This window comes from Chaetodon auriga, chromosome 18 (genome assembly GCF_051107435.1).
Source record: "Chaetodon auriga isolate fChaAug3 chromosome 18, fChaAug3.hap1, whole genome shotgun sequence".
NCBI classification, from domain to species: domain Eukaryota; kingdom Metazoa; phylum Chordata; class Actinopteri; order Chaetodontiformes; family Chaetodontidae; genus Chaetodon; species Chaetodon auriga.
Window position 1 is genome coordinate 18213688 of NC_135091.1, and position 19623 is coordinate 18233310.

At 38.1% G+C, this 19623-nt stretch overlaps 1 protein-coding gene across 1 annotated transcript; it reads right to left on the minus strand.

Moving 5' to 3' along the window:
• Positions 1-276: 276 nt before the first annotated feature.
• LOC143335940 (adhesion G protein-coupled receptor F5-like) lies at positions 277-15988 on the minus strand (the record flags this gene model as incomplete). The annotated part of the gene is given in 24 exon segments (XM_076755652.1): positions 277-1324; positions 1373-1683; positions 2585-2651; positions 2744-2794; positions 3451-3492; positions 3656-5035; positions 5129-5305; positions 5946-6127; positions 6226-6363; positions 6533-6742; positions 7728-7946; positions 8104-8225; positions 9597-9658; positions 9772-9860; positions 9943-10206; positions 10328-10357; positions 10567-10734; positions 10858-11010; positions 12377-12550; positions 12656-12799; positions 12987-13038; positions 13262-13368; positions 15909-15933; positions 15935-15988. Coding segments are annotated over 23 exon segments (3969 nt in total), but the record flags the coding sequence as incomplete, so codon positions are not given.
• Positions 15989-19623: the final 3635 nt, after the last annotated feature.

Here is a 19623-nt window from a genome sequence, read left to right on the forward strand (position 1 = left end):
TTCTTTTCCTTTCCAAAGACTGAATGCATGTCAGGGCTGACCGATATGTTTTACATCAATTGCAATATATGGATATGTTTTCAGTATCGGATGCAAAATCACATATAAGATTATCAAACTATATTAATCAAAATGCAATGAACTGTGTCCTACTGTTATGCATTACATGAAATAAATCCCTTAACAAATTTTAAAGAAAACCTGACATAACTAATTTACAGTACAGCTTGAAATCCTTCATTGGACAAGAGAAATATGTAAAATGACACGGTGTAATATGAGCGCCCAGCCCTAGTGCGCATGAATGCTGCCAAAGCCGCCTCAGTCTAAGACTTAACACACTTAACGCACAAATCCAAGTGGAGTGAGTGGAGTGAGACTAAAAAACAAGGCCAACAAAAGTTCTATTTCAAGACTAAGCCAGGCACAGATTATTTTAAATGTGGTTTAACATTAAAAATCACTTATGGCGATTCACTGATTTTACACACTCGGGATTAGGCGGTATGTTAATTTTCTTATGATAATGTAGATTTGCTTGCAAACACTGGAAATCTTCCTCCAAATCCAGGTGAACATGCTGCTATCCACTGAAACATAAATAACTTGTTTCATTTTGCCTCATTGGTCGGACTTCATGTCCCCTTTCCTAGTCTGAGGCACCAGTGTACGAATGACTAAAATTCTCATGTCCCACATTTATTTTGCTGTCAAATGAAGTGTTTGTGGTAACCATATAACCACTTCTGCTGAGTTGTTGATTGTCTTAACTAAAGCATACATTTTATTGATATGTAAGTGTAGTCCAGGCTCAGATTGCATCAATACTTACATCCAAATAACCAACACATACAGAGGACTTCAACTACCTGCTCTTAGAGTGACAACATAACACTGCTCACAACACAATGTTAGACAATAAGATCACACCATGATGTTGTCATATGACAGTAACATGCTTCTCCAAATATATTAGTATTGCTTTCATACTGATACATTTGTATTTTCTTTGGGTAATTTCATAACCCATTTAGAATTTTATTTGACTGATAGTCCTGTCCAAGTCAGTTTGTCATTGTGATGCCACCCCTTGAGTAAACAAGTTCACTGATCTGTATAAGACAGCCTAGCCTTGGTCAACTGATTTGATTGGCAAAGTAAACCAAAAGAAGGAGCATTTTGCATCTCCTTTGTGGACATTTTGTTAGTTAAGAACAATGTCATGAATACTTTAAAATGTCCAAACAAACCCTTTTTATTTTGTTTTTTTATTTGAGTGAGCCTAAGTGTAAGATCTCTAATGCACACACACACAACCACACAACTATGAACACAGATGCACACACACACACACACACACACACACACACACACACACACACACACAAATGTTGGACAGCGCATTCACGTTTTGAAGAGATCAGATATAGCATTTATCTTTGTAGGAAGAACATACAACTCTTTGGAAAAAACAAATATTACTACAACACAATTAACATTTTACATACTGTACATACTAATAATATGACATTTTTGCTATTGCATATTACATAATGTTACTGTAAGCAGTGCTTTGATGAAACACTACTGGTCTTGGACTGGCCAGAGCTGTCTGCAGAGATCATCATGTGGTCATGGAGGAATGAGGTGCACCAGAGGAGCTCGATGACAAATTATAACCATCTGAAAATACAGCAACGAAACAAAGTGATTCAGTCTGTGGCAAAACATCATGGCAGCTGATAAGAGTCTACAGGCTGCTTGCATGTGAGTCGCTATGTGACGCTGTACTCGTACTCACAGACAGTACGTGTAACATCCACGTTCTGTCTGTGAAGCGTAACATGAGATTTCCACCGGGTGCGTATCTGTGACATTGCATATGTTGGGCATACCACACGTCTCCAATCCCGTGTTTCAGAAGCAGAGCGTTTTGGCTGCCCAGCTTTATTGACTTGCTAAGATTTGAGTTTATTTGTTCACTTTCCCATGATTTTTGTGGTTCTACTATGAATAAGTTGGGAGTCTGCACAGGGTGTTTTGTTTAAAAGCTCAGTCTCACCCCTGATTTCCACCAGTGATGTTGGCGTTCTGTCCGCAATGCATCAGATACAGACAGCACGTCAATCATAACAGATCAGAACGAGCGAAACAGGAAGACAGACAGGAAGACACCAGAAAACTTGTTGCATACAGAACATCATGCAGAGGCACCCAGTGGAATCTCAGAGTCAGCAATTCCCCATAACTTTGATCCAGAGTTACAACTCGGCTGGTGATCTGAATAGTTTTTCCCTGAATGCTGCTAGTAATTACAGTCTGGATGAAATGATGTGAATAGTGGCATTAGCCATTAATGTTTGTCACAGTCATGATTTTGTTTAGTATGCATGATAGCATTTGCTATTCAGCATTAACCATGCAGCATAACTGTAGCTTATGTCTTTATTGTTGCAGTTAAAGTTTTACTGACCAACAAGCTAACACAAGCCTCTAGCATAGTTAATAAAACCTTGACATGCAATTAGAAGTTTGGCCTTTAAACTTCTGTTTCTTTTGTTTCTTTTCTCAATGGTTGCAATACCTCTTCCTCTCCTCCAGTTCCGGAAAAAGCCCAGCCCACTTGATGATGAGTGTCCAGCACTGGTACTCTAGAAGAAAAGTAACATCAAAAACATGAATGACTGTAATGTTTGAATTTTGCAAACAAAAAACATGACATGCTTAAGGAATATGCTCTTACCCTTGTCTGACTTCCTGAAGTTTGTGACTTTATTGCTATTTCTGACCGCACCTGGAAAGTCAATTCTCAAAAATTAGCAAAATGCTATAAAACTCAACAAGTTTGTTTCAGTGAACACAATGGATGAAATGTACAATTTTATGTAGTTCAGAGAGGTGGACAGTGTTACCAGTGTTTTGAATTTCTATCACTACTACCAGTTTACTTTCACTACAGTAGCTACTGATAGTCAACTAGCATCAAGAGCTAATGTGCAAGCTCCAAAAAAGTGGTATTATCGCAAAATGTAATATCTTGTCACTTTCATTTGTTTTCTCTCATTATTTTCATTCATTATTTTTACTTTTTATTGGCATGACTAAAAGGAGGAAATTTAATTTGAATGCCAACTAACTGCACCTTGACTCATGAAAGGAAAGGTTATCCATAAGAAAACAAACAAAAAAAAACATCTTTATCCCTTATTGTTTTGAAATGTTGCACTTGAAGCACTTATTTGAATATGTTGGTGTATTTGCATAATTTTTGCAAGGTTTTTAGGTTGCGTTTACATGACTGAATGCATTTATTGTAAGTCATGTTGGATAACAGTAAATAAATACAATGCAGCTTCTAATTCTGTGAGAACTTTTGTTTGGGATATCAAATGAAGAAAATGCCAAAGGAGCAGATGATTAAAATAGAATTGAATAGTGAGATTTACATACCTTTCTGTCTAACAGCGTTCCAAAGAGCAAAATGAAGAAACCCTTTAAAGAAGACGTACAAAGTAGCATCAGCTTAGAGAGCTTCAATGACAAAAGGCAAATTCAGTACTCCATGGAATAACTTCAGGTACAAGACTGTACTGTAATATAAAGAATATAAATATCATAATAGAAATATCATTAATATTAACTACTGTATTTGTACCTGCAGTGAGTTGAAGAATGCGAATGAAATATGGATTCCTCTATTGTAGGGGCTGGTCATGGTTCCAACTCCCAGACCCCAGGTTAATCCAAAAAATGGTGTGAGGACAGCCAAACTCCTGGCAATAACCACTAGAACGTGCCTCTCAGCTGCTTGTGCAGCGTCTGCCACTGCCCTTCTCCTCAGCATTTTGTATATCACCACGAGCAGGATTACAAAATTTATCACCACTATTGCCAGTGCAGGGATTACAAATGCCAGTAGAGCTTTGGACTCATACCAGTTGAGCCAGCAGACACCAGTTCCTCGGATGTACGCTTGGCTAGGTGCAGTTGCAGCTATAGTTACGATGGCGATTATGAGAGGTGCCCCGTAGCCGAGAGAGAATCCAATTGCCAACATAGATGTTTTAGACAAACCCCCATCAAAGACACTGACTGTGCGGTAGAACAACAGTAGAGCTGAGGCTAACATCCAGAAGAACAGGGCAAGGTAGAAAAAATGGATGAAGAATGTAGCTGCAGAGCATGCTGGGGGGTTTTTCTCCTTTGCATCCGAAATGGCTGCCCCAATAATAAACCAAATGTTTGCAATCAGGAGAGACACGGCGATGTTAACAACTGAAACATGACGTAGGTAGGATGTGTTGTTCTTCCTTATTTTTCTCCATATGACAGCTTCAATAATGAGGCATATGACCAAGGAAGCCATGGATATGCCAACTCCAATGTAGGTTATAATATCCAGCACTGGGTCATCTGGACTGTACGGTGACATTAGGATAGAGAACGAGGTCAAGTGGTTGCAGTTGCAGCTGACAGTTTCGTTTACGTTGTATACCAATTCGCAGCCTTTGTCATCCCATCCCCCTAGACCGTTGAAGAGGCTGAAGTTCCAGAAGACACACTGGGGGTTCCCAAGAGTATCATTTATAACATCAAATGTGAACGACACATTTTTGATGGTGCCACTGGACTGAACAAGTACGACTCTCCCATTGATGACATACGAGGTTGAATTGTCTTTGTCTCTTGGAGGAAGTATGTTATCCATTGAGGCAAATGTTATCACAGTGATTGACTTATTTCCTCCATCAGACTCTGGTATGTCTATCTCCACTGAGGAATCAAAGTCAGCATCAAAAGAATCTGTGAACGTAGTTTTGTTCAAGAGAATGTAAGGTGTGTCAATGTCAAAAGAGTCGGAGGTAAGACCACTTGTTATATTCTCAAAAGCCAGTAGTAATGCTGAGCTGATGCTTTCAGTTGTCAGGCTGTTACTTCTCGTTACTGAGGTGTCTCTGGTATCATTGGTGTTTAGAAAATCCCACGATTCCTTTGCCTCATTTATCGTGAGAACTCCGCCAGTTAATAGGATATCCTAAATTGAAGAAAACAGGAAATGAGATTTTCATTTTAAAATGTAGTGCATATTGTTTTAGACATGTGCAAACCGCAGCACACCAACACATACCTCCATTGATGTATTAGTTATTGGTAAAGATAATGATGTTGATGTAAAGGCTACATTGGTGAGTATTTCAACAATGGCTCTAATGGTTGCAGGAGATTCAACCACTTCCATGGTGTAGTTTTCAGTGACGTTGCTGAGTCGGTCCAAGAATAATGGCAGTGAATTGCTGTTCAAGGACTGTGAGATTTGAAAGGAAAAAGCATTAGCAAAACAAGGTATTTCATGGATCAAATTAAAGCTGCAGGGTGTAGGATTTTTATTCACTTTTTTGTTTGTGGAAAAAATCAAACAATCATGGTGAAATTTGGTTTTCTACATTAAAAGAAGGACGAGATATGTTAAGGTATATTTGATGGGACCTAACCTACATAAAGCACAGACAAGTCCGAAAACACAAATAAACATCTTCTTTATGACAGCCAACCTGTCGCTATGAGCATAATACTGCTAAATGAGAGAGAATCATAATATGTGAATGTCAACAGCTGTTTGAGTTCTATGAGTTCTGACACCTGGATGGGCAAAAAACTAACTTATATGCGATAAATACAAGCTTATTCTGAGCTGAAATTTCATGATTGACTCTGGGAACAGTAGTTTCACAGAATAAAGAAAACTTAAAAACCCGAGGCACATTTACATATTGTAGGTAAACACTGAGATAAGATTCTGCGATGAAACAGGTCAACCATAGAGCGCAGTAAAACACTGCTTTTCAACTTGGTGTCTTTAACATTTACCTCTCTGACATCCCTCAAATACTAACTTCACCTCTGTCTATACCAGCATTTGGTATCAGAAAAAAGCTCTAAGTCACCCCAGACTGCTGGAGCAGGTCGTGAACCGGCTGTAGGACGCAGTTGTCTTGTTGATCTTCCCATTTCCCATTTGCCATACAAACTGCTGTCTTTTCTCCCACCTTGTTCGGATCACAGGGAGCTATAGCCTTATCATTTTCATTTCCATCACCAAAGACAGGATCGTCGATACATACAAATGCTAGAAATTGAAGAGAGAATTTTTTTTGTTTATTACAGGAAAACATATATGTTGATCAGAATTGCATAACATGCTCTAATACCTGGATCAATACTTACCCTCTCTGGATAACACCAGTGTTATTTCTTTGCTAAAATCTGGATAGTTCTCCTCCTGACAAGTGAACTTTATTTCACTAGTTTCATTAATTTCACAGTTTTTGATTGAAAACTGATGGGTGATCACATCACCGGTGCCTAAACATACAAATAAATACATAAATAAATAAAAAAAACTGGGCCAAAGAATATCAACATTTGCTCACTGAAAATACTGTAAGTGTACACATATTATCTCAAATAATTGTTTGAGGAATATTAGTTTAATATGTAAATAGCTCTTTTTTTTTTTTTTTTTTTTTTTTACCTGCATCTATTTCTTTAAACTTGACCCTATAAGGACTGTTGACAGAACACTGCAGTGACACTTCCTTTCCATCCTCACAATTGACCCTTCGTCTGATCGGTGTCACTTGGACCAAGGGTGTCTCTTTGAGAACGAACGCTCCCTCGTATTTCTGTCTGAAAACTGGTGGCACTTCCTTAGTGGTGTCTTTCAGCTTGCATTCATACTGTCCTGAAAGTGAAAGTGAACATCAAATCAATGTGAAGTCAGTGCTGCCAAACAAATATAAAAGTATGTAGGATGACGCCACCATCGGGTTATCAGGAGCTGCAATGACCTTCCAAATATTTTGACTTCAAAAGACTCGAACACTATCCAGGAATATCTTTACAGACACCTGAAAATATTGCTGCTACAGGATATATCTGCTCTGTAAATCACTTGTCATGCGTTCTCCTTTGAGAGAAAAAAAATGAAAAGGGAGAAAATTATATCTTCTACTTTAGGTTGCATGGTTGCTATTTTTGCAGTGTTTCTAATATTTCCTCAAGAACCTGTTTTTTCCCATTTAATAATAAAAAAAATAAAGTTAAATTAAGTTTAAAATAACATTAACATCATTTTTAACTGGAAAAAGGATGACTAAAGGGGATTTCAGTTGGACTGCTCTTGTCGTTGTCTCATCTACCTTTAGATGGGCATTGAAGAGCACAAGAGAAGGAACCTGAATTTGATTTGGATCATCAACAGAGTGCATTTTGTGGTTTCGGTCATTAAGAAAATAATTTCTCTGCCTCTTCTGTGATGCATAGATCTTTGACCTTTAGCTTTCTGTTCATGTTAAAGGTAGAAAAATATAAAGCTAATGGTTACCACATTAGACATATGAACACCTTCAGCCTTTTGTGTAAGTAAAACCAGGTCTACATTTTTTTTTTTAACAGTTTTGGTCAAATCACACTACCATGACCATACCATTTTTAAGCATTTGTGGGTCAGACTAAACCAGTCAGTGTTGATGTTGGTTTTGCATTCTAAGCATTCCATGACAAACTGCCTTCGGGCCAACCAGAGTTTTGCATTCATGCAGGTCAGAGCATGAAGGAGGAAAGTCCTAGACAGCACTTGCATTGTTAATGTGTAGAATTTGTAAATGTCTCCTGAGGCAGGACCAAAAATCATTTTTTGATTGTAACATGCTGGATCTATTTCTTACCATTGTCAGTGCCAAAAAATCTGGACACAGTTAACGTCGACGATCCATTCGTTTTTGCAATGCTGTGTTCGCTATCTTCAGAGATCACTGTGCCGTCACGTCTCCACTCTGCAATCCAGTTGGTACTAAAATTGAGAGCCTCTGGTGGAGGGCCGCATGTCACAGTCACACGATTCCCAAAAAATGCTTGAGATGGTTCAAACTTTAAGGGTGTTGTGCCTTTAAAAAAAAATGGACACGAAGGTCATACAATTATGAAACAATCATCTATACAAAATGACCAGCTACTCCTGACGTGACAAATAATGTGCATTTAGAAAAATCACAGAAAATGATGTCTCTCAAAATTTTGCAAAAATATGTGCAACTGTCTTACTGTCAGTGATCCAAGGGTATTTCTCTCCCAGCTGTCTACGTATCCCTTCTTGAGCTGCTTCAATTTCAATGTCTTGAACAGAGGTTGCTGTTATTACATAGTCACAGATGGTGCTTCCACTCCTGTAATACAGAATTGAATCTCAATGAAAATCCAATCACAAGCAGGCATAATGTAGTCCATTAAGGAACATATTATATCTGCTCTGGAAACTTGATATTAAGCGCAATTAACCACCTAGAAAACAATCTTAAATGCTGTATGGTTACCTGTTTTTGCCCTATATACAATAAGTTAGATAGAAGATAACTTTTGCTGATGCTCAATTTGCTGTACTAGTTCGGTGATATAAACTTTCTGGATTTTGAAACAACATGTAAACCAAACCCCGTTTGACATGAGCCAAAGTACACAGCAACTGTTTGGGAACTGTATCAACACTGCGATTAATCCAAAAACAAGGCCAAGAGTCTACAACCATGCCAGCTGTGTGAGGCTGCACAGTGGTGCTTTGAGCTTCATGTTAACTTCAGCATGCTAACAACATCCATGATGCCAGCATACTGACAATGACAACCCTAACATTCTGATGCTGAGCAGGTATAATCTTCACCGTGATTTTAATTTAGTGTCTCAGTTTTGATCAGAAGATGCTGCTAGAAAAAAGGTTAGTGGATCAACAAAATTATTACACAAATATGTATACAACTATAAACTATGTTGAAAAGATGGACAGCAGAGGAAAAATCAAGAAAGCTTTCACAGCTACCTTCCGTGACTTGATTCCCTTTTAATAATTTGATCATGCTCTGCAGGAGATGTGTATGCATGGAAATAATCTAGAAAATATAGAGCTGTGTACTCGTTTCTGTCAGCTGGAAGGATCTCCCATTACCTTCAGAGCTTCATCTTCAAATTCAGAATAAGCATATATTTACAAAAATGAATGAAGTTAATGAGGTAAAACATCTAACATGTTGTCTTTTCACTGATTTTAATTGAGTATATGTCAAAAAGGATTCTGTTTTCTGTTCTGTTTTGTTTGTGTCCCAACACTTTTGGAATCAGGGTTGTATTTCATAAAACAAGTGAAAACTTTGACCTGCTGGTGATGCCAGAGGAAAAGTAAGAGGATCATTGAGATTTTCATCAGGTCTGTCCAAAACTTCCTGCAAATGCATCCAACAGTTTGTGAGATATTTCAGCCTGGACCAAAGTGGTAGACTGATTGGCTGACCACCATTGCCACCCCTAGAGCCATGCTGCTAGCATGGGTAAAAATAATGTAAAGAATTCTGATTTTACAATGTAGAGACTACACCCCTATAATATCATACTGAGGTGAAAAAAATCAGTTACTACTTATATTAAATTTAAAAACGTAATTACCTTCACAAGCATGCATGTAAGTATGCTGCGACCTTGAGAACAACCAAACTGTATAGAAAAGTATATCTCCAAAACTGATTTAAGGAGAGAAAATTCTGACTTACCGAAATGCAACTATCTCTGCTGCTTGTAGAGTGGAGATGTGCTCCTTACATTGGTCATTAATCTGTTTGAAACAGTGACAGAGCCTGCATGTTATCAGTTCTACAGTTATATCAGGATCAAATATCACATAAATTCATTGCATCAACATTGTGACAAAGACACTTCAAGACTTACACTAGTGTTAGCCTCTCGGTAAACCTTACTGGTTGGGTTATTGTATGTCTCATTATAATCTATGTCCATGGCAAATGACAAGGACCTCTCTACAGAAGAAACAGTTGTTATCACAAAGAAGCAATTTCATGAGATACACAACACTTCATTCATGCATCATATGTGTAATACCCTCCAGTGGTGGTGGTGGTGGTGTTGTTGTTATCACTGGTGTTGTCACTGGCGTTGTCACTGTTGTTGTTACTGGCGTTGTCACTGGTGTTGTCACTGGTGTTGTCACTGGAGTTGTCACTGGTGTTGTCACTGGAGTTGTCACTGGAGTTGTCACTGGTGTTGTCACTGGAGTTGTCACTGGAGTTGTCACTGGTGTTGTCACTGGTGTTGTCACTGGAGTTGTCACTGGAGTTGTCACTGGTGTTGTCACTGGAGTTGTCACTGGCGTTGTCACAATAAAAGTTCTTTCACAGCAATATATGCTTTTTATTTTCAACAAGCGTCTACAGCAACAGATTTTTCAACATTATCTATGCAAAACAAAGCAAAGTTTGTCCCATACCAGGAGTTGGGGTAGGACATTGAGCGACATCTGTGGAGCAACATTAGGGATTAAATTATTACAGGACATATTTCTGCTACCCACAGTTACAAACAACATCAACGCAGCTTGATGCATGACTCTGTGTATAACAGGTAGTTAGGTCAACACATGTAGGACAGTCAGACAGATAAAATACATTCATATGTCACCTTTTTCTCAATAGCATCACTTTTATTGGACCAGTCATCAATGCTTACTTGTGATTGGTTCACAGAACTGTCCATCAGAAGGAAGTCCATTTATGCATTTGCAGGATTGTCCAGTGGCATTACTGCATGCACTGTAGATGTCACACTTATCACAGGACCAAGCAAACTGCTCCTCACACTCACACTGCAGTCCTCCAGTGGAGTTCGGATAGCACGCTTTCAAAGAAATTTCAAAAAAACTTCAAGCCACAGTATACAAACCATACAGTATTTGATAAAACAACATTAAATCAGTCATGCAAGTTACAGACGGGAAAAAAAGAAAACAAAAAATCTCACCTGTGGTGAAATTAAAGCCTACTACTTTGACAGACTGAGTGATGGTGTAGGGGAGTGATAAACCTGACACAGCTTTCCTGAATAGATGAATGAAATTTGGCACACTGGTGACTGGGATGCGCAAGTCAAGGACTAAATCAATGTCCACCGGGTCTGTGAAGGAGAACAGGCAACAGTTTTCACTGTGTGCAGTCATCATGACATGAATTATGTTGTGCTAAATGTTGCCCACGTGCACTATTTGTCAGACTTTTTAGGTCACCTTTTTGCTTGAACTGAAACTTGACATGTTTTATGTAAGTTGGATGAGCCAAGAGGCAAACATATGTGTTTGCAAAGCATTGATTTATCTACAACAGATCATCCAAGAAATATGCAGTTTTGTTGATTTTACGTCAGGGCAAATGTTCAGCAACACACACAGACCTTCATTCTCTACATTTTACATGTCATACATACTGTACGGTGGTGTAGGTGACGGTGTTTCAGCAGCACTTTTAGTGTTATTGTACTTTTTTATATTTTAAATGTCTATTACATGTTTCTATTACAACTGAAGAATCTATTCTACTTTAGCCCTGCAAATCAGAAAGAATGCTTCTCATACCAAGAGAGCACTCTAAGCATGAAGCGAATAGTTCTAATCTTTTCAATCAACACTTTTCACTATGCACAGTCATTATGACTGATTGTCTGTAAAAATGTTGTCCTTGCACCATATTTTTGTCCAGTACGATAAAACAGCCACACACAAAACATTAAGGTTAGGGATTTGATGCATACAAAGCACCATCTAATGGCCTAAAGAGGCAATTGCCCTAAAATCCAAAATTGACTGTAAATATTTACCTAAAAAATGTACCTAAAAAATCTGTTTCTACATTTATGGACGTCCACATTTTTCTCCAACTAACAGATGTAACAATTAGACCTTCAGCTGATTGACTTAAGAAGGAATTAAATGTATTAAAATCTCAAAGTTTTATTGCTACTAATCGATTAATTCATGAGCAGTTTTTTAATGTTGTTTGTCCCACTACAAGATCATCAACATCACATGTTTTGTATATTAAGTTCGATACTACATGTGCATTACTGTAGCTGTTGAATGAATGTAGTGGAGTAAAATGTACAGTTTCCTTCCAAAATATAGTGGAGTGCAAGTATAAAGTATCATAAATTAATAATACTAAGGGATCTTTAAATTGTACTTTGTGTGCAGTATTTGAGGAAATGCACTTCAGTAGGGGAAGAAGTACTCAGATGTTTTGCCATACAAATTCTCTGTTACAGAAATATGTACTCTAAAATAGAAAAGAAAGCCTACTCACTGTCCAGTGAAAGTGGGCTCTGTCAGTGTTATTACACTAAATGTCGTGGAGTAACAAGTACACTAGTGTCCACTGAAATGTTCAAATGTATCTCAAGTAAATCAAATTTGTATTCAAATACAGTACTCCAGTAAATGATACACATCTCAGTGTGACATTATGTAATGAGTCAGCAGCGCTGGGCCTACCTGTTTGACTGGTGTTTGGCTGGCAGTACTGGCCATCAGCCGGCAAGGCGTTGATGCATCGGCATTTATCAGCAATGATGGCATCACAGGCTACATGGTTAATGCAGCTGTTATAAGACCATGCAAAGCTCTCCTGACATCTGCACTGGTATTCAGACTTATTTGATGAACACACTGTGAGGAGAGAGAAGCAGACAACAACAACAAGGTTTAATGACATATTTACTGAGAGGGTTAAAGTATACCTGATGGCAACAAAATGAAATTATGTTGTTATACCGGTTGTGATGTCAAGGCTGATAATTTCAGTACTGCTGGTGATCATTAACGGGAAACTGAAGGTGCTGAGAAGCGTTTGGAGACGCTCCAGGTCAGATATGTTTATAACAGCTTGGAGTTCATAAAGAGACGAATTTAAGATATCTGGGAAGACAATATACAGGATCATTGGTGAACTGATGAATTGCATACTTAAGTGACAAGAAAAGGACATATTCAGTTGTCAATAATGAATATTTGTTGCTCTAATGAGCAGACAGGTATGCAAATAATGAATAGTATCACTGATACAGTTGATACATTCAGTAGATACTATCAAAACGGGACTCACTTGCTCTTTTTTCTCTGAGATGAAGGTGTGATGCTTTTGTGCCCATCAAGTCCTGGAGAAATCCATTTCCACCTGATTAGTTCACTTGTACAGTTTGTCTATTTAAAACAATGACTGACTAAATACATACATACAGTCAAACACAAAACTAGAATATTCATCAGTCATACTGCAAATATATATATGATCTGTTTAGTGGTGTAGCAAAGTCACACCAGTCGAAGTATCTCATGGTATAACACTATAACCTTTCACTTAATAATTCTTATTCTTACCTCAAAGAATACATTCTGAGACTGGCTGTGCAGTTGATTCTCCAGACTACAGTACATAACCAGGATGACAACCAAGTATCCTAGTGCTTTATGTAATGCCATCTTGACTAGAGGGAGAATACAAGCAAAACAATGATTTATCATTACTAAATGAATCAGAAGAAATGTTACATTTATTCTTTGCAGGATAAACTCATAGTTGATTGGTGTATAGATGCTTTGTAATTAAAAAAAAACCATCCCATTCACTTCACACAGTATCTTTGCTTCACATCTCTCAAGAATTAGTAAAACCACATGTTGTTTTTACAGTTTGGTCTACTATGGATTGAAGAAAAAAGACATAACATCTGAATTACCGAGCTTTAGAGGTGCTGGAAGGTGGATTTTCTTTTTACCTTTGGACAGAGCCAACCTGGAAGTAAATCAAGTTTTAAATCAAACCTCCACGGTGGTAGATTTAACTTCAGCTGTCCATCAACATGTAAGTCTTTTTCACATGTAAACAGAAGCTGAGGAAAGATTGTGATCATCCCAGACTCTAGCATGAGACGGAGCCAGAGCTCTCCGGAGTCATCCCAGCCTTCCACACCCTCACTTTTCAAGGTAAGGTTTATCAATTTAGCATTCTACAACACAGGGTTGTATAATGAAATGCTAGTTCTTGACCCTTTATGCTACTTGCAAAATATCTAAATGGAGGAATAAATAAGTGCTGAACATAAACCATGTTTATTTGGTGCAGAGGATGGATTGTAGTCTGGTGGTACAGCAGCAGATATTTCTGTCTCGCTTGACAGATGGCAGCAGGCTGAACAGGTGTGGCTGGAGACCTCACCTCACTATCACTGATGCTCAGTACATAGGTGCCAACGATGTTCTGATCACTGCTCCTGTTGTAATAGACAAAACAGTTTATCACCACCTCTTCATCTTTCTTCATCTTACCTTAGTTTAGGATTCTTTTTGAGTATTTGTTTGAGTCACATTAGAAAAACTGGTTTAGTTATGCTTCCTTTTACCTGATGAGAAAGCGAATGCCTTCTTAACTTCCTGGTTAGACCGCTTTCTCGATTTTCTCTGGCTTAATTAATCCCCTCCGTCTTGTTTAAACCTTTTTTTTTTTTTTTAAGTTTTAACTTAATTTTAGCACCCAGTTCATTTTAGAGATTGTTTTAAAATTCTCTTAATTACCTATTTGACATTACATGTAGAGGAGACAGCTGATGCTTTAAAGTAATGTGGTGTTTTTAACTTTTTGGAAGACATGCCTCATATTAAAAACCCATAAATTACAAAGTGGAAGTGTGGGTAATGGCACCAATAATGTTTTAGACTTGTAGCTTATATGTAGCTCAACATACATTCTACTTATTCTTCCCTTTATGATTCAAGTTCCTGGGTGGAGGAAAGTATAAGTAAGTTTGACAGATTTCTGATAGATAGATGTTAGATGTTAGTCTTCTACTTCATACAATCAAGAAGTTATTTTAAATTTCATCCGTATGATGCTATTGATTATGGATGTCATTGTGTGTGATCACTAAACTATCATATAAGCATGTGACATCATAGTCACCATAAATAAAAATAAAAGAGAAGATACTGAAACTACTATCATACGGTGGCATTTCAGCCAGCACAGATGACAAAAACTGGCAGATACTTTATGCAAGTCCAATGTTTTTTTTGTTTTTTGTTTTAATTTATTGAAACAACATTCATTTGACATCAAAGTTGAAATCAATCTAGAGCATCATGAGCCTCTTAAGATGCTCATACATTCCTCTGAGTGAGTGGGAGGCACTCATTAACATACGATCATTTTTAAGAGTGACCTAAATTACACTGTTTCAACCAAATTATTGGCTTTTGTGAACCTTACCAACGCTTATGAGCAGTCCCACACAAGTACTGTGTGTATGCACTCTTACTAATGAGGACTAACTTAGATAGTTGAAGCCTATTATTACTTTCTATTTAGACACTGTCTGGCTGTTGGCCCAGGAATGAGTATCCACATCTGACTCTGGTAAACTGAGCTGGGTTAGCACAGCATAAAGTTAATCCTCTCATTTCCAGTTACTGTAGAGCAATCTACAGATTAACACTTTTGACACTAGCAATAATGTTCACTTATTTGAAGCTTCACATGTGAATTCCTAGATTCAGATTTATGTTTTGAAGCCATTGTTTTTGTTTGTTTGTTCGTTTCGCTTTGGCTGCATGAAAGGAGTCTTTTTTTTGCTGATCTTCCCAAAAAGCTAAATCATAAAGCTGGAGTTTTACTTGCAGTGGCTGTTGAAAATGTAAGCACATTATAACCTACATAAAACAACTGTTAGCATTCTCCCGGAGATTCAATTATCACACTATAATGAAATTGGACAATTGCAGTGTGGCATTTTTAAGTAAATTGTGGTCAAAGAAAATGTATAAATCAACATGTTCCTGTTATTCCTGTTTGTAAGTTGCCAAATGTTTTCATTGTTTTGTATAATGAATTCTTTCGCATAAGGCTATCCAGACTACGGCAGTACGTTCTCTGTAATAAGTATCATACCCCTCAACGGTTTGCCTGAACGCATAATAAGTAATAACCGTCTATATTAGTCAAGAGTGAAGTTTTAAAATCTGAATTGGTTACCTCTCATTGTCGTCTGTCTTCCATAAAGGGCTCTTGTCAGGAAGGGACAATCATCTTTCTGTATGTCTGCAGATACATAGAGCAGTTTTTAAAAATGTGAGCCATCAGCCAACTTCCTGGAATACTGTCTGAGTCACACACCTGTCTGGCAAGTTCAGTAACCTGATCCAATGCACGAGTTAAGTACACTCGTCGAGCACTGTGAGTGTAATGATTTGTTTTTGTGTACACAGATTTAAGTTTGAGTTTAGGTTTTTGTTCAGAATCCAAGTGTGGCTGCTGGGTGGTTGTTTGGGGAGGGACGGCAGTTAGAGTCCAATTTCATTCACACAGTGCTGATAATGATTATGATTTATGGGCACGGAAGTCCATATCTGTAATGCTGTAATCATTTCTCAAGGCGCTTAATGCAGAAGCTGTCGTCAGCTATGACAAAAGTACCACAGTACTGATGGACTTCAGCATCAGTCCGTTGTCTCGGATCACCCCGTACTCTAACCCGAGCTGTTTCCCTGATATGATAGGATCTTAAGTTAGACTGGTATTTTACCTTTTTTCAATTAGATATCAAACACACAACCCTCCTTGGCACTCTTTTGATAATTTACTTTAAATAACAGCAGCAAATATAATAAACCTATCGTGTGCTGTTTAGTCTTGCTTATCTTGTTCCTCTTTCTTTGTAGTAATGCCCAAACCATTTGAGAGAGGAACAGCTACTGTTGCAGGCATGTCAGTTCGAAAAACCTTTAGACAGAATCATAGATCAACCACACCCATCACTTTTCCACTTAATGAATAAGCTTAAATGTTTGTACTGGGCTGAATTATGAAATGTATATGGTCTCATATTTCAAAAGACCCTCTTTAAAACATTTCATTTAAACCAAATCTTTTCAGTACTTTATATTAAAAAAACCCAGATTACACTATGCTTTCTCTGCATCCAAACTAATTATTACCATACTTGTACCTTTTTTTTTTGAGTGTTGTCGGCAATATGGAGAATTCTTCTAATATTGTCCTGTGTTTGGCACCCTCTAATAAATCCAGTTTGATCTTCATTGATCAGGTCTGGCACAAAATCTCAAATCTTTTGCAAATGATTGAGGTTAATAGCTTGTAGTCAACATTTAAAAGCGAGATCGGCCTAAAATTTCTACATTGCTCTTTGACTTTACCTTCCTTAGGTAAAATAGTAAAAATGGCCTCCTTCCATGATGGAGGTGCCCTGTGCTCTTTAGGGGTCCAGTTAAAACAGGACAAAAGCATAGAGGTTAGCTCCTTCTTAAAAGCAGTGTACCATTCTGATGGAAACCCATCGCTGCCTGGCCTTTTGTCTACTGATCGCATCTTCCAGTAATCAACTGTAAGAGTATCAACTGCAAATAGTGTTGAAATTGTATCATTCTTTATCTCACCAGTAGATGGCAGGTCAAACGAGTTAAGAAAGCTTCTCATTGTGTTTTCATCAGCTGATAGTGGTTTGGCATAGAGTTTCTTATAATACTCTTCAAATACTCTTTCTATCTCACCTGACTCATGTAATAATTGGTTGGTTTGAGGGTCCCTTATTTCATGAATTGTGCATCATCCATCTGTGCATCTTTAAAACCAGTTGCCCCGTAACTGAGTAAATTTTCTTTGTTTTTCTGAATGAGGCCCACTGCAACATCAAACTGCATGTTGGCTGACTGAAGTAGTTTGCTTATGGTGTTAATCTGGGAGAGAATGCCATACCAAACCACACAGCAAATTTGAAATCTGAACGACCCAATTTCTTCAGCAAGCGAGTGGGTCTCATCTTTTACTGTGGGGTCAGTAGTTTTTTCCCTGACTTCGAACAAAGCCTCTCTCACCTTGTCTGCGTGGTAGCGTAATAGTTCAATACTTTTAACCTGGCTTTCCCATCGTGTTTCACTCCAAGACTTGAGTGTGATGTTCAGCTGCGGTTGCAGACACGGAGGGGACAGTGGGCACTGAGGATGGGGGTGTGAGACAGAACTCTGTAGAGGATGGAGACGGACCTAAGATGAAATACACACATACATATACACACATATTAATGAGATATTTTGACTAAATTCATTTCCCTTTAGGTGTAATTCTTATAATTAGAGAATAAATGTATACTGTATGGTGAGAGTCTTTCCCTCACCTCACGCATTACCCACAGTTGAGCCTGAGGAAGTGGACTGGCACTTGGCTGATTCTGTGCCTCCAAAGTACTTTAACAGTGCTCCTGGGGAAGTTTCACATAACTTATGAGTTGATGTAAAAAAACAATATGTTTATTTTACTCACATTATTTAAATTACCATGCTCTGCAGCAAACAATTTGTGCAAACAACATATCTCAAAGTATAGCTAGTAGCCTGACGCAGAAACATATTGCTATCATGGACAATCCACTGCATCTGCTGCACAGCGTCATCTCCGGGCAGAGGAGCAGCTTCAGTGACAGGCTGCTGTCACTGTCCTTCTCCACTGACAGACTGAGGAAGTCGTTCCTCCCACACATGCCTCCCCCACATTCCTCAATGTCCTGAATGGAATCTGCACAACACTCTGTTCAACATGCACCTTAACTTGCATTCTGTTTGCACTGGACATTTAAACTCTGGACATCTCGCTTAAACTCATTGAAACACTTGACATCTATCTAGAGTTGTTTATTATCTGCACAACTATGGACACATACATTGTGTTCTCTGATGTCACGAAGTGGCAGCATGAAAAGTGAGAACAGTAATGGACCAAGGCAGACTGATTTAAAACTCTCTCCTTTTGATGTATGTTGTTACGCCAACGTTTAAGCCAACCAACTGTTCAAGATGATTGATTAAGATATCATGGTCAGCCGTATCAAATGCTGTGACCATATTTTCATCAGAATTTAGTTTGAGGTCTCTGATGATTTTAGCAGTTTCAGTGCTGTGGTTTGTTCTAAAGACTGACTGTATCTCCTCCAAAATGTTATTTACTTTAAGAAAGGTGTTAATTTGCACTGAAATTTTTCCAGTATCTTACTGATGAATGGAAGGTTGGATATCGGCCTCTAGGTAGTGAGTGCATTATTATCTAGGTTGGATTTCTTTAGTCATAGTTTTAGAGCAGCAGTTTTAAATGCATTGGACAAGATACCTGTTTGGAGAGATTTATTTATGACTTTATAATTAACTGTTAATTTATAGTCTTGCAGAGCTCAGCAAATGTAATAGAGGTGAATTTTCCCATAGTCACATCTCTTTTACAGGGTTTATTGAGCTCATCTGTGTTCACATCAGCAGGAATGCTGGCTCTGGTCGAGGTTATATTGTTCCTGAAGAATGGTGCAAGTTCTTCAGTTTGATGCAGAGAACTGTGGGCGGGTGGGGGCGGTGCTGAGTAGCTGCTCAATAGTGGAGAATAATATTCTGGAGTTCCCAGCATTCTCTGCAATAATCTTGGAAAAGTAATCCTTTCTTGCCAGACGTATTGTTTTGTTCTTTGAATATATAACAGCGATCTGTGAACCCAGTTTTCCTCCATTTTCTTTCAGCTGCTCGACAAATTCTCTTCCTCTCATTAAAACTGCTGTTGTTTAACCATGGGGAGATTCTGACAGTTGACCTCTTTTGAAACTTTAGTGGAGCAACAACATTTAAAGCATATGGCATAGTATTGCTCATAGCTGTGTGACTCAAATGATCTCATAATATTACAAAACCTTTCT